Source organism: Haplochromis burtoni, unplaced genomic scaffold (assembly GCF_018398535.1).
Source record: "Haplochromis burtoni strain Fernald_Lab_line unplaced genomic scaffold, NCSU_Asbu1 Contig_10, whole genome shotgun sequence".
Classification (NCBI taxonomy): Eukaryota; Metazoa; Chordata; class Actinopteri; order Cichliformes; family Cichlidae; genus Haplochromis; species Haplochromis burtoni.
In genome coordinates, this window is record NW_024582371.1 from 3,271,227 (window position 1) to 3,288,887 (window position 17,661).

General features: G+C 41.5%; 2 protein-coding genes across 3 annotated transcripts; both read right to left on the bottom strand.

The window, feature by feature from the left end:
- Nucleotides 1-564: 564 nt before the first annotated feature.
- sfxn1 (sideroflexin 1) lies at nucleotides 565-11,494 on the bottom strand. Its single transcript, XM_005921206.3, has 11 exons — nucleotides 10,511-11,494; nucleotides 8,641-8,810; nucleotides 8,377-8,547; nucleotides 7,976-8,074; nucleotides 7,782-7,857; nucleotides 7,427-7,512; nucleotides 5,412-5,539; nucleotides 5,276-5,325; nucleotides 5,021-5,070; nucleotides 2,769-2,816; nucleotides 565-2,610 (listed from the first exon to the last, which is right to left on the bottom strand). Exons 2-11 carry the CDS (start codon nucleotides 8,802-8,804, stop codon nucleotides 2,514-2,516), a joined length of 969 nt encoding a protein of 322 aa, XP_005921268.1. The 5' UTR covers nucleotides 8,805-8,810; nucleotides 10,511-11,494; the 3' UTR covers nucleotides 565-2,513.
- A 71-nt stretch (nucleotides 11,495-11,565) lies between these two features.
- Nucleotides 11,566-15,380, bottom strand: LOC102290684 (serine/threonine-protein phosphatase 2A catalytic subunit alpha isoform). Of its 2 annotated transcripts, none has more exons than XM_042212927.1 (7): nucleotides 15,102-15,380; nucleotides 14,450-14,659; nucleotides 13,953-14,126; nucleotides 13,778-13,867; nucleotides 13,415-13,576; nucleotides 13,182-13,300; nucleotides 11,566-12,280 (listed from the first exon to the last, which is right to left on the bottom strand). In XM_042212927.1, exons 1-7 carry the CDS (start codon nucleotides 15,180-15,182, stop codon nucleotides 12,208-12,210), a joined length of 909 nt encoding a protein of 302 aa, XP_042068861.1. In that variant the 5' UTR covers nucleotides 15,183-15,380; the 3' UTR covers nucleotides 11,566-12,207. The 2 variants fall into 2 exon arrangements, with proteins under 2 accessions (XP_042068861.1, XP_005921267.1); XM_005921205.3 differs by having other exon boundaries at nucleotides 15,081-15,377.
- Nucleotides 15,381-17,661: the final 2,281 nt, after the last annotated feature.

Here is a 17,661-nt window from a genome sequence, read left to right on the forward strand (position 1 = left end):
GTTACTGTTCTTGTGTTTCTGTCGTTAATGCAAGGCTGTCACTTTCTCAGCTTTTTTCTTTCCTTTTTAATAGGATTGATGCTGTTGCACTTGATCAAAGAGACTCAGCACGAACAGAGTAAACACAGCTGTGTCCCAGCAGTCCGCCAAACAAGTTACTGAGAAGCAAACGCTAGAATAATAGTAATAGTTCAGTACTATTTAGATCCCACCAGATCTGAGGATGCTGCTGAACAGCCACTGCTGTTGTGAATCATTAGAAAACAGTTGAGCTATTTTGGTTTCCGAATTATTTCTCTCTTGCTTTTCCTCCTGATGAGAAGTACATCAGCACGTCCTGCCACTTCCCCATGATGCACTCTGGTCTGGTCAGTTCTGCCAGAATGCTGTTTTTGTGCAATGCCTTTTTCAAGTGTCCATAAGGCCTCAGATATCTGTGTCCATGTTTGCGCGTTCTTCTGAACATTGTGTGCCTTTTAGAATAAAAATGCTTTCGTAACATCACATTGCTGTTTTTGCTTTAAGCCACTAGATGGCACTGTGGATCAACAACGACCCTCGCTGTGGGATTTTATCAAGTTTATTTCATCTGGTTAGTCAAAACATTACATCACCCCAGTGTACTGCAAAACAATCAGAAAACATTCTTTGTCACAGTATTTTAAAAATTATTAATGCAAGCTATAAACGACTTCCTCTCGAGTTGATTCGTCTCGCTTTGGCTGTGTTGAAATTTCATTTGATTTGGTAAATTGAATTTTCTTAATTGTTAGAGTTAACTGATCAAGCACGGACTGAAATCGGTGTGGTTCTAAAAATGTGCAGCATTTGGAAATCTGCTACAACATTGTGCTTTTCTAGACACACCGCAAACAGCTGGAATTGGAAAGTGCTACATTCATTCACCATGAACACGAGAATAACAAATTTCACTTCAAATAAACTGGAGAGAGCTCCAGGGCGTCTCTCTGAAAACACTGAAAATCTAGAATTGTAATTTTACAGCGATAAATTCAAAGAGATTACAGAGTTTAAACATTTAAAAACACCTCACAAAAAATTACATCATATGGGAAGGAGTCTGTAAATATTTCAAAAGCATTTAATTTTTTGTTGAATGCACGCTGGGTTCCAGAAACGCATTTGAGTTGGGTTAAAGGTGTGAGTTTTGTTGCTTTGAGTTAATCTTTGTTCTTTTTTTCTCCCACTCGTGATTTTAAAAATGTCCGGTGATGCGCTTGGCCTGGCACCGAAAGCGAGTTTACAACAGTTTACAGACACATTCTTTTAGACGCAACAGGTTAATCAACTGTGTCCAAACACGCGTTATCTGAATCCTGACTGCAGAACAAAAGTACAGAGCATAAAATCTACCTGCTTTATCAGCTCGCTTGGCTTGAACTTGGTCATGGCATGTGCAGATATGACTGAGGTGCAGATAAAGTAAAAGGGGGCGCTGGAGGTCTTTGCTTCAGATATCTTTTTGGCTGGGAGTTTGTGCATTCCTCAAACTCACCGGACTCGAAATGTGTTACTGTTTGAAGTTTTCAAAGCAGGCAGAGTGTTAGCGAGATGAACCATTTAGGTGTGGCGTTGACAAATAGCATCCATGAGAAGTCTATAACATCTATATCTGACACTCTAAATGCATATAACGATGTAAAAACACTTCTGCCACCTTGTTATTAGATCTCTCATACTAGAATTGGGCTTGGTAGAAGTGAGAACCAGCGTTTTTTTTCTGAAATGATTGATATGAATTTAACATTTATTGTCAGTGTTCCTGAACACAGCCTCTGTGTCACTAAAGAGGCAGAAGAATACTTTTCAACAAGCCAGAGAGTGGTTTGTTCACACCTGTCTGGCAATTAGAATAAATAGAACAATAAACACTGATTATTCAGACATGAAATAGCACCGTGCTGGCCTATTATAACATCCCATTTTAAAGGGTGTATCCCTGGAGAAGGCTTGTTTAGTATCACTCATTTGGCAGGTGAGTTAAAGTGAATACCAGGAGGTTGAAATCCTTGACAGAGGTTTAAAAAGTACAGATTTGGCAAATGTAATCAGATCTGACTAGTCAGAATAAAGACCAGAAAAAAGAAAAACCGCCGGGCAGACAGATGTGACAGTGGTTTCATGGCAACATAAGATCAACAAGTCACAGACATTAAAGTAATAAAAACATATGGCACAGAAGAAAACCTTACGATGGGCCACTAAACATCTGTCGAGATAAACATCAAACTTTTAATCCCGCTTGGAGAACATCTTCAGCAGTTTCAGTAAAATCTACAATCACTGACAAACGTGAACAGCTCATTACAAAGAGGCTGACAGCGAGGGGGAGTCCTCAGATATCCATCTGGATCGGTGGAGGTGAGGAGAGAAAAACTTAACTTTGGCACACTGAATGAGGAGAGCTGGCAGAGACGTGAGGAGCGAGTCTGCAGCTGTGTTATGGCAGTGTTCGGATGAGGTTGGGCGGTGATTGGGGGAGTTGCACACACTCATAGCCCTTTGTTGAAGTAAACCCTCTCCACTCCTGGGTGGTTGGCACGGATTTTCTCCTGCAGCTCCGGCTCCAAGCGGCTGACTGACATAGAGCTGGATTAGAGGGCAAAAAATAAATAAAAGGGGTTAATGGGTCAAATGCATACAATGTAGGCATGTAATGCATCCTTTTGGGCAGAAAAAGACTCATGCATATATCCACATAATAATAAGATGATTTACTACTAATAACTTCAAAATGGTTCACTCACCTTTTCTGAGGGAATAAAGCACAACAGAGTGGTGTGGCAAACACGAGGCTGAAAAACAAGAAACGGAAATGATGAGCTCACGTGTTTTTAAATTAAAGGCCTCTCGAGCTCACCGAGATTCAAACTTAGAGATTTTTAGTAGATACACCTATGGTATCAATTTAAAGCTCTTATGTTGCTTGGTTCTCAAGTTATCGCATTTGCAAACTTACGTGTCCACACCGCCTGGCCAGGTGATAACAATGTCCCATCAGCTTAGTATAGATGAGGGGTAACAAAAGCCCCCCAAGAACTATGTCTCAGACTCTGCAGGCCTCAGTCAGCATGTTGAATTTAAGAAGTTCATGACAGCACAATTAGAAAAAGACTGAACGGGTATGGTGTCTTTGGACAGGTTTCCAGGAAAAAGCCCGTTCTCTTTAAAAAGAACATGGTAGCTTAAGTTTGCAAAGTTGCATCTGAACAAACCTCAAGCTTTCTGGAGCAACTCAACCACAACATACCAGCACACCTGATACCAACTGTCAGGGAGGATGGTGGAGGGCTGATGATTTGGAGAGCCTGTTTTGCAGCATCAGGTTGTAGAAACCCTGCAGTCACTGAGTTAACAGTGAACGCATCTGTATACCAAAGTGTTCTAGAGTCATGTAAAAGTCATGAAAGTCATGTGACAGGACGATAATCCCAAGCACAGACAAAAGGTGCAATGGCCGAGTCAGAGTCTGACTGAAATACTGTGACATTGTGGCATTAATGAATGCCTGCAAACCTGAATGAACTGAAGCAACGTTGTAGGGAAGAATGGACCAAACTGTTTACATAAACTCACACATTTACATAGACACACTGCTGTGATGGTGGAAGCTTCTATAAAACAAGGTTATCATTTCAAAAAATGATGTAAATGTCCATTTATCGGGAGCTACTGATATCAGTCTGATACTAATACCAGTGCTGGTACTGAAATTATTTGTATTTTGATCAATCTGTCCACCTATAACTTATAACAGAGGTCTCAATCACGCAGCCTAGGGGGGCAAAAGTATTTGAAATTTTAAAAAAACAAACAAGACAATATTTGTGGGTGTTTTCTTGTTTGGTTCATTGTTTGTTTTTTTTACTACTTGAACACTAAAGTGGCCCTCCAACGAGATGACAGCGGCAGCAGCGGCCCACCGGTCATTTAAGTTTGAGACCCCTGATCTATAACATCACAGGGAGGGGGAAGAGCTTTAAACCTGCATTCTATCAGAAGGCCACCAGATGGCGATAGCTCTGATTATAGAAATCTCCATGAAAAGCTTTCATTCTTGACCTCTGTGAACACTGCTGAGTTTATGGGATCAATTACTTCTTTAGGGGCACATCAAATAAAAAAATGAAACCTATTCTGTAAATCTTGGTCATACCATGTTTCAAAATGGAGGATTACCTAAGATATGGAAATCACACACTCATGAGCTAACTAGTTATCAATCAGAGCCAGAGTCCGTGTCACATCCATTTTCTGGCGAGCAAGATGGCAGCGACAAAAACGTTCATCTCGAAGCTTCAAAATGGAAATCTAGAAACTAACAGGTGATGTCACACCTTCAATTTACGAGGGGCAGCCAATTAGAAGAAAGTCGGCATAAATGGAGGGCATATACACTACCTGCAAACCAAAAACACAAAGCACTGTTGAAGCACTGATAAACACCAGGTGTACTGTAATTTCATCCTTGTGGGTGCAGAAACATCTGCACATTATTTAAGTAATGAAGCATGTATGTAAACTTCCATTACACATTGTGGAAGTGAATGGATTAGCGTTCTCCTAAAAGGAGCCTGCTTCCCCATTTTTGTGGATTAGCTTGCAGAATGTGGTCCTGATCACAGTCATGTGAGTTACACAAGACTTTAACTGGTCGCACCGAGGGCTCGTGAGGCAACGCCGAGTAGGAAGCACAAAGTGAAAAGCTGGGTGATGATGTGCGAGTCATCATGAAAGAAAAAAAAGGAAGCAGCAGATTCAGTTTCATGTAAAAAATAATTAAGTTATTGAGCCACACACGGGCTAAAGCATCTTCATATCGTTATCCACTGAGCTAACAAATTTTATGAGGGCATTTTATTAGGGGCATTACACCACACTGTAAATGGAAGCATTTATCATCAGTGTGATCTTATGTTATGATTGTGGGGTGTTTGTAGTAGAAAGAAGACTGCACATGATGGTGAACGTATCAGGTGAACTATCTCTGGCAACTCACCAGAATCCCACCAGGCTGACTTGAATAGGTGCATTTATCCATGGGAACCTCTGAAAAAGGCCAGGCAGAAAAAAATGAGTGAGAGGCACAAAAGCGGCAGAGAATCCGAGAGCGGCCTCATGCACTCGGGGCTTTTGGTCTCTCTAATATGTGATCATAAAAAGGAGCTAGGCAGTTAATGATCGTCTAACTTGCTGACATTTAATGCAACAAATGCATTTCTCATATTTTGTCTTAACTCAGGTGTGTGCTTACCTTCAGAAAGGCCTTCTTTTCCAAATGGTTCATTAAAAATGGGGGAATAGCTGAAAAGAGAGGAAAACTGATTTTATTTCTGAAATTAATAATAATATCTGAAGCCAGATGTTAAAGTGAGAAAACACTTCCATACCCATTCCCGGAGAAGCCATGAGAATCCTGGAAACCACAACCTGAGAGATGGCCTGCTGCGCAGCCTTTGATGACTCTCCTAACCTGTTGTCATTTTCATCCATTATAGGTATACCATGCTGAAGCTCTCTGAAGACAACAAGCAAAACTGGTAACAGTTCTGGAGATAGATGATTGTGAATGCTGAATGCTCTGAATAATATGCATGGAAATGCACAAGAGCTCCTGCTGAAGAACCTGGAAACTGAAATGAAATACAGCAACAGCTAGGAAATAAAGTGGAGGAAGAGGCTGTGTAATGCATCTTATAAATTAAATGTCAGGAAACCTGTTTTTCATGAAAACAACTGAAGTTTTCTTATAAAAGTGAAAACACTGAATGCAGTTTCACTGCATGCTGTAAACCATGAACAGTGCATGTATGAATTTATCATATCACGGGGACTCCTCACACAGATGGACGAACTCCCCGTTCTTCATAGTAATACATCAGAAACAGCAATGAGCAGACAAATATTTAAGATTTAATTAAAGTATGGAAATCTGAGTGTATGACCTGAAAACACAGAACAATGACACCTTATAGTAAACTACACATTTTCAGTCATTAACTAGTTGCTTATTAGCATTTATATCAGTAACCTTTTTGCACTTCTAAGCACCTTTGTCTGCACGACAGCACATTAGGTTTTCCATCAGTAGCCTTCTACCTACTGCTTACAGATACTCCGCATGAATTATGATCTTAAAAGACTTTCCTATCCAAATAATACCAAAAAATATCACTCAAAGTCATGTCTCTTAAACTGAGAACATGTTAACAGTTCTATAGTAAAGTCTGGACCTGATTATCCAATGGTGTAGAGGAGGCCATGCAAGACGCAAAAGCCCCAAAAGCTTAACAGAATTTTATTTTCTTAAACTTTATATCTTGAAATCATATTTTCAAAAGCATTTGATTTTTTTATCATAACAAAATGATATCATTGGTAGAATACAGTAGTGCAGTAGTAGTAGTTTCTCCCCTGCGCTACCGAGATTAGCATTCACTCCCAAACTCAGCTAACTATCCTGCTTACAGAACTTCCAAAACAAAGGAAACAAGGAGAAGTCGAGATATCAAATGACAAAAATGGAATCTGAAAGTTTAAAGAAAATTCCCATTTCTTGTTCAACATATTCAGAAGGAAAGAAAATAAATGGTTCTTAAGTTTGAAGTTGCTGAGACGTTAAAGCAGGGTGACACCCAAGTAGCAGCACCTCACAATCACAGTGGATTTATAATCTGAAACTCTAATTGAATCCAAATAAAGAATCCATGCGGGCCCTTATCAGTGAACGACCTGCTGCAAGCATCCAGGAAATATTTCTGCTTTCCCTGCATTATTATTTTTTTCCAAAAAAGAGGAAAAAAAAGATGTTTTAACGATGCCTTTTACAATTAGAGACATCCCAAATGTGTGCGTTTCCAGAGAAAAGCTTTCTGGGCATTAATTACTGTTTTAATACCCATCCAGGAGCAGAACTGTGAAAAAGAGCAACAGATAGAGGGAGAGACAATCAAAATAGCATTGTCCTTATAAAAACATGAAACAGCTCTGACTGCTTGATTATTCATTATCATTTCACTAAGGTGCAGTGTTCTCCATTTATAACTATTCCTGTATGACATTGAAGAAAGGAAAACAAATCATCAGAACATCAAAACAAGCTGAGCCCAGGGTTCAGTAACTTGATGTTCTGGTCATGGTTTGTAACCAACTTGGAGTTTGACACTATTAACACACATGAAACTTCTCTGCTCTTCTCAAGTTGTCAGTTCATTATAGCACAAAAGTACTGCAGTTAGGAGAACTCAGGACGATTTAAATAATGTCATCAAGCCAGTGTGTCGCTCCTCCTGTACCGGAGGTATGACACTGACTCTAATTATATCATCTTTGAGACTGAGCGAATCTTTAGTATAAATATTGCATTAAGAGTGGATGGACAGATGGACAGACCAGTGATCTTTACCTTTGTCGCATCAGCGGGATGTTGATACAGTTAGCAGCAGCTACAGCAGCAAATGGAACAAACCGTCCGATCAGCGGTGAAACGTGCTGCAGCGGGAGGAAAGGAGGAAGCTCAGATGTAAACATAGCTTGAAGAATTCACACCAATATTTCAGATGCTTTACAGAAAGGCCTTTCTGCCGCAAAGTCCAAATAAAAGCTCGCATGACAACATGATTACTGAGCGTGATGCTCTAAACAACATGGGCTTTCAGTGAGAAACAATTCATGTGTGGCTAACTTCATACCAGCACACCCACATGTCTGAAGTCAAAGCATTAATAGGAGATGTAGGATGGGGTTAGATGAACTGATACCTTTGTTAGTGCATTTAGTCCTAGAGCGGTGGCAACTGCCCCCGTGGTGGCAGACACATAAGCTGTGCCAAGCTGACTGCGAACAAAAGAGGCACCGGTCACGTCACACAAACAAAAACCACCGTCCACACCAGCACTGTTAAATTAAGGGGTTAATATGTGCCGGCATCAGCGCCAAAGCAGCTGCCTCTTACCCGACGGTTATGGGAGCGTCACCACTCCTGTTGGTGTAATTCACTATTGCGTTGAAAGACTGATTGATCCACTGCCAGAACAGCACAGCAGGAGTTGTCCTGTAAATTGAAAATACAGTTTGAAATCATTAAAAATGTGCATTACTGGGTGTAAACAGATATTTGTACTCTCCTGTGTGGGAATGCCATCATCCCAACAAGCACCAATAACACTGGCTCCTTCTATAAGCAAAAACAGCAATGCTGCATGCACTACACCAGCCCTGTGAAACTTTAGCAGCAAAATTTAAACCAGCATGTGTGAATTTCCCTCGATGACATGCTCTGCTGCTTAAAAAGAAGCTATAATAGGCCTGGGTGTGGCTGTGACAGTCTGACAATTAACTCGCACATGATCTTACTTATAAAATGTCATCATGCATCCAGTGATCGTCATGTTCATTGGAACCTGTGCCGACATGCGGCCTATCAGGATCATCTTCTCTCCAGTGTCGGGATGGAAAGCTGAGTCAAAAACATACTTGGCTCTCCACAGTTCATCCTCCGTCAGCCCTGGAGAGACTATACCTTCCCTGCAAGACAGCGAGCGTGTAAAATCATATTTCTCGTTTTACACCGGCAGTGAGTTTACAGCCTGTTTCTGAAAAACTGGGCGGGCTGGTTACCTGTAATCGGTGATGATTTTGTGCGCGTGTGCTAGTTGTTCATTTGTCAGGAGAATGTTCCTGGGATCTGTGACGGTGAAGAAATGTTTAGCCCGACCCACAAATGTGCTCTGGTCCCAGCGGGGCTCCTTGATGTTTATGGAAGTGGATAGCTCAGCTGCCATTTTTATCTGGGGAAATAAAATGTTACAGGCGCAATAAATGTATCCGATTTTGCACATGGTAATACTTATCATAGTCGTTTTTGTTTCCACACTTATATTCCTGGACTACAGCAGAGTGGCTGTGCATGAGTCACAGTTTGAAATAATCTTGGGCATTGATAAAATAGATGGATGAACTGCTACCGTGTCTCTGTTATATTTGAACCTTCAAAGTGGTTTCTACCACAAGTAGAATCACACACACAGACGTACTATGACAAAGTGCTTTCAAACATTCTCACACACACTCTGATTAATGCATCTCGGGTAACTCGACGTTCAGTACCTTTTCCAAGGATGTGTCAACATGTGGACCGGAAAAGCTGGAAATTAATTCACCAGGGCCCTGCTCCAGCACTTAGCAGAGGAGTTAGCTCCCCTTCGGGCTTCATTTCTCTTGCAGACAAAAGTCAGCAAGGGAGGACTGGCGGAGCACAATGCTTCTTTTGCCACGCTGCTAATTCAGCATAATGTGACTAAGTGAGGGCTGACCTAACAGGAGGACTGTGAAACACCAAATTGCAACTGGGCACACACACCAACTCCCAGTCTGAAAAGCACCCTGCATGTATAGGACAGCTGGGAAAGTGGCATTTTTAACCAAAAAGTTACAAACTGAGTAAAGTCTGTGGCTTTATTTGCTGTAACTGGGTACTTACCTAAAACTTTATTATATTAATTAGTCTGAAAGCAGACAGAACTGGCTTGCAATGGAAAAACACCAGTGGATGGGGGTTTTTTTGTGGATGTGCATGCAGCATGCTGTTCCAACCCAGCTTGATCTGGATTTGTTCTTTGCCTCAGATGAACAACTGTGAGAAGGCATGCAGCAGCAATGAACTCGAACTGAAGCATGGCTGCTGGATCGGCATTAAATAAGAAATCTGTGCAGTACAGAAAGCATGCTGTCGCTTTAAATTGATTTAAACTCAACGGGGGTTCTCACGAGATGTCAAAAAGCCTTCAGTGGCCCAATAAGACACAAAGTTACTGCTGGAAAGAGATTAAAGGGCACTTCTTGGCCTCAAATCCCCGAGTTAGGGTGAATAATATGATGCCAAATCAGTAATAAATGCGCTGTGAAAGGAGTGAAGTTTGTACCGACACGGCCTTTGATCCATAAACGCACAGCTGGTTCTGCCCTCAGTCTCAGCCAATCAACGGCGGCCTGCGTGGCTACACATTAACCTGCAACTCCTTACAATCAATTGTTATGTATCCCACATATTTTAACCCCTGTATCAGCCTGGTATGTGCTATAATACAAAACGCCGCTCTCTGTGCGTGGTCGCAGGGTAATAACATGCCCCCTGGATGGATACGGTTTGTTGTCCAACCCGACGTAGACCAGTTAAATCTGGACTGTAACTGGAGGTGTTTCTGTGATCTGAAGAAAAAAAAAGGCGCCAAAATCTTCCCCCAAAACAATGAAAATCAAGGTGCGACCGTTTTAAAAATGGCAAATTAGCCACTACATCTGTCCAGCCCGTTAATTGTCCAGCTGTGCGCCCCAGATTCAACTAGTATCAGCCTGCCACATCCACACACGAGCAGTGGGATCCCAAGGAGCAAAAAGCTGTCTGATCACTGCTTGACACGTCGGACACACAAGCGCACACGGCACAAAACTGTCGGTCCGTTTTGGGAAACGAGCACAGGTTACTTACTGCACTGTGGTCTCCGGAGGTCCGCAAGAGGAGTCCCTGAAAGGCTGCGGCCAGCTAATTTTCAATGCAGCAGTGTCAGCTCGGCCGGAGGTCGCACAGGAACCGCGAGGGGCTTCACCGACAAAATAAAAGCCCTGCCTCGCTTCTTACTAGGGAAAAACATCTTATAATGACAGGAAAAAAAACACGCAGCGTTGATCCAATGTTTCGCAAAGCAGCAGGAGCTGTGATCAGCAGTCTGAGGGGAGAAACTGAGCTGCAATCCGCCAAATCCTTTAAATCATGCTTTTATTTTCAGCACTACATCCGCCGGTGCTCTGTGAACTATCGCTACATTGATTTTACAGGCAGTAAATCAGTAATATCTGTTAAAACTTCGGAGGATTTCCACACATGCACGTGTAATAGGCGGGTATTAATAGTGGTGCATGACATGTGCATGAAAATTAAAGCAAACGACAGGTTATTTGGTTAATATCAGAAATGCATAATAAAAAATAAAAGTAAAACATCACGCTGCAAACAATGTCCTACCCTTTTCCATGTTAAAAAAAACTGTGCAAAAATCCTGTTTTAGAAATTAAATAAACAAGCAAAACAGATGTTAAAATGACCAGTTTACTGCAAATAGTCCACTCACAATAAAGCTCATTATCAGTGTCTGAGCTGATCACCTGCACCGATTTTGGGTGTCTGTTTCCATCTAGTGGTCACTCCTCGGGAATAATGTCATAAGCTGTACAAAAGGGGAAATAAATGACACAGCAACTCCAGTTTTAATTTTTTTTATAGCTGTGAGTGCAAAACATTAAGTTATATTATTATTTTTATTTATTTTACATCTGATGTCATTTGTAGCAGTATTGCCTAGTTAAATGAAATACATTAACTCCCATCCCATATGGAAAAGAAATAGTAAAAACTTATATGTGATTACTCATGAAAGTGGCCACTTTCATGAGTAATCACATAAGGCTTACATGATTTACTCATGATTTCTCATTACTTTCATACATTGTTTTAGTAAGTATCCAAAACATACAAGTTTCATTATATAACTTTTCAAGGGATTTTATATCTGTTTTCACTCTTATATGCTTTTCATACAAGTTTCACACAAGACAGATACAAACTTTATAAGATTTATATATATCTTTTCCGTATGGGATATGAGACAGCAGAAAGAGAACTACTTACACTATAACGGGATATAAAAAGAACAAAGTTTGTCAGTGCCATGTGATAAAAATCAAATACAAAAGTGCAAAGAGAACATACTCGTTTCTATCATCTCACAAAATAAGCACTTTCGCTTCGGTTACAAAAAGAAAAGAGTTCACATTGTATGCACTGCAACCTTTTGTTTGAGGCCATGCCGAGTGAAAGATGCAGCGTATATACTGTATGTGGCGACACACTCTGCTTATCAACATCTAGTCGTTATTCTCAGCGTTAGTTCATTCATGTTTCCTGACAATCCAGCAGGTATTATGACAGTATTGTTCATAGTAGCAATCATTTCTAGCAATTAAAACATCATGCACAGAGAGGAAGGAGTTAAAAGGACGGTGGTGTTCATCTAGACGTTACAGTTTCCATTTTATTGTAATTATGGCACACATTTTCAGGGGAGAGGGATTGAATGCTTCTTTTCCCCAAGCCTCTGTGCAGCCCATTACCGTTCTCAGCAGTGATCTTTACAGGAAATAGTCTGGCGTACGCCGCGTCACGTGGGGCTCTCCTCTGCGTGGTGCAGGGTCAAACTGTAGGCTAAAACAAACAAAGGGCAGGGCTCTCGTCATCTCATAGACTGAATAATAAGGTTTATTTATTTAAGTCAGCAAAGTGAGATTAATTGTTTAGCCAGCTATGTCAACTTTAAAGTCAAGAGTTTCTGTGTCACAAAGGTAGCCTGGCTAAATCACCATGGTAACCTATGCTGAATGCTCAGCCTGGTCGAGAGCAAGTTATGTTCTATCGGCTGAAAGTGGCACATTTTCCCTGACTCTTTTATTTACAGTAAGTTTATTATAGATTGTTAAACTGCTGTTAAACTAAAACCACTGAATGAAGTGCAAACATTCCCGATGCATTACCACAGTAATGTACATGTAATTATTTATGCTGAATCCAGAATGCACACCAGGAATATTCGTTCAATGAATAACATTAATTTCATTAATTTGATCTGCCAACAAACTAAAGAGATTTCCCCGTCTCCTTCATTAGGCTATGAGACAGTAACCTTTAATGCTTAAATGGATCCAGTTTAAAGTGTTAGAGCTCTAATGTGCACCCATCACCTTAGAAATGAACAGACAGCAGCACTGAGACTGCACTCAGCCATAAAATTATTAACTTGAATTAAAATGTTTATTTTACTGCTCTGTGCACTAAATTGCTAGATTATGTTCATTATAGACTAGTCATCACCACTTTATCATTATCATCTGATAGCATCGATGACTGAAGTAGGTAGCACTCACGGGGATCATTTTGTGAGGAAGAAGAGTCATATGACATAAGGGGTGACTTAACAGCGAAAGTTGATAACCAGGTGTTGCTGAGCCAGCTAAAGTAATGAAAGACTTTGTTGAACTTTGTATGTAGCATCCCCCCCTCATTGCAAAAAGATATGTTTGCATTATTAGACATGACAAAATTTACTTACAAGGAGTATTTCAACGTGTCATCAAGCTCCATGATTGCTGCCTGGTTTCCACAACGATAGCAATAGTTTGGTGCACTGAAGATCGTCACTACATTGCGGTCGTGGCACCAGTTATAACCCTAAATCAAGACATCAGCTTCATGTTAGCTATTTTATAGCCACTGACTGTGAAGGGTACATCTGACGAAGAAAAAAACAGAATTACTTGTAGTACACAAACAAAGTCAGAGTACCTCCATAACCAGCTGGTGGGCTCTTGAAACCAAAGTGAGACCGTTTGCGTGGTTGAATGTCTCAGAAATGTCCTGCCCGAAAGTGTAGCCAGCACCGCGTGGTGATATGCCCCAGCCACCGCGGTCATCAGGATCTGACCATAACAAGTCACACATTGGACCCTGAAAGGTGAAGGGAACGCCAGTGTTGTTTAGTGCAATTTCTATTCAGTAAAAAGAACAGAGTTAGCATACAGTGATTACCTACAAACTCCATGGTGAACTTTCTTGAATGCGTATGCTTACACTAAAGCAGTCAGCTGGGATATTTCCTAAATTAATCTCTAAACATCTCTAAAAAGCATTTACGTAATCTGTGTTTACCTCATGAGGAACCTCCTGCAGGCGATCCAGCGCTCTGATGTGTTCCAGTGTATCTATTGATGGGGATAATCCTCCATGTAGGCAGAATATCTTTCAAATAAGAAATATGAAATAAACAACACATAACAGCTCAGTGCACCTGTCCTTCAGGTTGGGTCTGAAAACACAACATTACCTGGTTATCTACCAGCGCGGTAAGGGGAAGATAATCAAACAGATCTGTAAAGTACTTCCAAACGTTGGCATTTCCATATTTCCTCAAGCACTCGTCGTAAAAACCGTACACCTGCGTGATCTGTCTGCTCTCGTGGTTCCCTCTGAGAATTGTGATCCGTTCGCGGAACCTTACCTACGAAGAAAAACACATTTGTAATAGAAGTTTGGTGCATCAATCCAAATATTGATACGGGTATCAGATCGAAACTAGCACAACAGGATGGATACTTTGCTTCTATCCTCTAAGGTCAGTAAATTTATAAACATTCATCTCAAAAATCATGACACACTGCTCTCCCCTCAATAAGATGCCTTTATACACTAAACGTATCAGTAATACTGGCTCTTTGTTTACTTGGAATTGCATCAATACCAAAATTTACAGTTCTGCACAGTTTTACTTCATTAAAAAATTTAAGTCCATATCGATGTTAAGATTACTTTTTTTTGAAATACCTTAAGAGAAACCAGAAGTGTAACAGTCTCCACAGAATAGTAGCCTCTGTCAACATAATCTCCCATGAAGAGGTAATTAGTGTCCGGAGATTTCCCTCCAATCTTAAACAGCTCCATCAGGTCGTGAAACTGTCCGTGGACATCTCCACACACTGTCACTGGGCATCTCACCTCCTGCACATTGGACTCTTTTGTCAAGATCTCCTTGGCCTACGCATGAGAACCAAGAAAACAGGTTAGCATGTACCAGAATGTGGTGCAGTTTGGGAGCCTGTGGAGTACACAAGTTATTAATAAGCCAGATTCCAATATTCCTGCTTTTAAAAAAAATCTGATTATTAAAGAGTTTTCTTGTGTGCTTCTGTAAGTGCACTTTAGGACAAGCAGTGGGCGTAAGGAAAACATTCGCAGGCATCCCCCCTCCATCTTCTCGGCTTGTCTTAGAAATCCACAGCATGCAGCTACAGTCAAATGGTGTGCTCCTGTAAGGCCACATGCAATAACGTCTGAGTCCAGGCAATATTTCTATTAAAGGAGCCATTCGGGGGGGCTGTACGGGCTAAGCGTCGGCTAGCACTGCGGAAAGCTAATAATGTGGGGTACTAATATTAAGTCGCCTGGTAAACCTCACCTTTTCGCAGAGGACTTTGACCTGATTCTCTGTCAGCTGCTTGCACTCGTTCAGTTGTTCGATCCATCCGTCCAGCTCCTTGGTGAATGACTTGTCGTCCATGCCTGCTTTGCCGTCAGCTAGCGAGCCGAGCAGCTGTAAAATTCCTCGGGAAAATATCTCGCTATTTCGTTACGTTTCGGTGTTTCTGCTACGCTACGTCGTACTGACTGGAGAGCTCTGGTGTATTCGCAGCTAGCGCGTGCATGTGCGTGTGCTCGCACGCGGGTGTGCTCCTATCCAGGGGCGGATAAGAAATTTTCTTAGGGTGGCATGGAAATCAAACGGGGTGGCAAAATCACAGCCATTTCTTTACACATGTGCAGGCAGTGGTGGTTTTTGATATGGGCGACATGGGTGGTTGCCCGGGGCGGCATCGTGGCGGGGGTGGCATCATAGCATCGGCAAAAAAAAGTTGCTTGCACCCATGCTGCCCCGACATCATGCCAGCGCATTTTGGGGATTGCATGGGAACCAATCGGAGTAAAGGCTGGGTTTCCTGGGTTGTGTGAAATCCCAGAAAAAAAACCTATACAAGGTGTAGGTCTATTAGTTTCTGTTGTGGGGTTGGGTGTTAATACTGGAGATGCAAGATGGACAAGAAAAGGTCAAAGCCATCAGGTCCTTGGTTTATAAAAAAAATAGAGTAAAGAAGAGGAGAAATGAGCAAAAGATACAGGTAAGCAGATGTGTCTTTGGATAAAGGCAGGTATTATGTATCCTGAAACAAGATAACATTCATTAGTAGGGATTGGGAAAACTTTGTTAGCTACCTTTGTTAGCCACTTGGCTATGATAGTAAACAGTAGACAGACAGATGACACTGATGTGGCTTATTGACAGTGTTGGGACTAACGCGTTATTAAGTAACGCGTTACAGTAACTACGTTATTATTGTGGTAACGAGCACGGTAACTAGTTATTATGCCAAAACCAGGAACGCGTTACTCGTTACTGGGATTTAGATAGGCTCGTTACTCGTTACTTCGTGTGGTGGCTATCGCGGAGCTTCCACAGATTCAGTAACATTAGCAAGTGGGGGAGGCCAGCAGGTGGATGAAGGAAAAGGGACGCAAGAGGAGAGACCCGAAGTGGCCGCTGGTCCGAGAGTGTCAGGTGAACTGAACTTCAGGTAAGAAGTTATGACCTGCAGTCCATCTGAGTCACATATAAACCAAGTTTAGGTGGAGTTTATTTTCGTACTGCGTGCTAGCTAGCATGATGGAGTTTCTATACAGCTGGGTGGGTGCTATGTTACTGATGTTGAACTTTATTTTGTTCATAAGGTTAATTATTAGAGCTGCCAACCGTTCCTTAAAAAACGGAATCGTCTCGTATTCAGAGAAAATATTACGCGTTTCTTATTGAGGTGAAAAGGAACAGTTTGTCCCGGACTTCAGCTACAATGAAAAAGACACAAAGCTGGAGTTATTCTGTGTCTTTGCTGCACAGCTGCCTCTTCTTCTCTCATTCTCTCCCCTCCCTCTCCTGTTTCTACTTCAATCATGAAACTGATCAATGATCAGCTGATCGGCTCTCTTGTTTGTTTATCGCCCACTTTGCGCCAGAAAGAGGAAACCAGCGGATGTCGCGCTAAACAACAGCAGCACGTTTAAGCTTGATCAGCTGTTGTTAGAATTTATTTAATATTAATTTCTAGTATCAGCTGATGTTTGCTGGAGCCACAGCTGTAAAGCTGCTGGTCATGATATGGTTTGGTTATCTGGTGAGAGGGAAACATGAAGATGAAACCAGGAGATGTCCTTACTGAATCATCAGAGCTGTGATGGAGAAACAGGTTTACCTTTTAGGTGACATGAATGAGTTGAAGGGAAGTTATGAACTGTTTCTGAGAGACAAATAACACCAGGATCCTTTTCTAAGTAGCTGACAGCTGGTAACTGTGCAGGGGCGGGTCTAGCAAAGTGTTGCCAGGGGTCCATGTAGGGCATTAAAAGGGAAAGGGGGGCACAAGGAAATACTTTCTTATTCTCATTTAAAATGTCTCACTTTTAAAAAAATAATTATCTGAGTCTTACAACAAACAATTGATAGATTGATACATATATACCATCAGAACAGTGAACATCACTGTCACAACAGCGTTTGTTTTCATTCAAAGGCTTTATGATTTTTCCTATAATATTCCCCGGGACGATTTTTTTTTGTCCCAGTCCAGCCCTGTATGCAGCTCATCTGCAGTCTGGTGTTACCTACATCTTCCTATTCAGAAGGCAGAATTTCCGAGTTCTGAGTACAATCGAAAGCACCACGACTGCAGTTTTTGTGTTGGATGTAAAAAGCAGGCTAGAATCATGCGGCGGTCAACGACGGTCCAGGCGTGGGATTTCTCTCATGGAAATGTGCACATTATTTTTTCCTTTCTATTGGTAGGTGGCACAGTGCACTTGTGGCAAGTAAGCAAGCTAGAAGACTGGCAATCTTGCTGGGTATCCAGTTACGGAAGCAACACATTAACAAGAGAATTCTGAGTAAAACCAAAGTTACTTTCCCTAGTAACTAGTTACTCTGAAAGTAACGA

Coding starts and splice junctions, on each gene's coding strand:
- LOC102290684 (XM_005921205.3), bottom strand. CDS start 15,182: ATGGACGACAAGTCATTCACCAAGGAGCTGGACGGATGGATCGAACAA. Junction 14,127..14,449: donor CACTTCTGGTTTCTCTTAAG/GTATTTCAAAAA, acceptor TTTTCTTCGTAG/GTAAGGTTCCGCGAACGGAT. Junction 12,281..13,181: donor GACACGTTGAAATACTCCTT/GTAAGTAAATTT, acceptor TGTTTGTTTTAG/CCTACAGTTTGACCCTGCAC.
- sfxn1 (XM_005921206.3), bottom strand. CDS start 8,804: ATGGCAGCTGAGCTATCCACTTCCATAAACATCAAGGAGCCCCGCTGG. Junction 5,540..7,426: donor ATCCCGCTGATGCGACAAAG/GTAAAGATCACT, acceptor TGTTGTCTTCAG/AGAGCTTCAGCATGGTATAC. Junction 5,071..5,275: donor AAAAGAAGGCCTTTCTGAAG/GTAAGCACACAC, acceptor GGCCTTTTTCAG/AGGTTCCCATGGATAAATGC.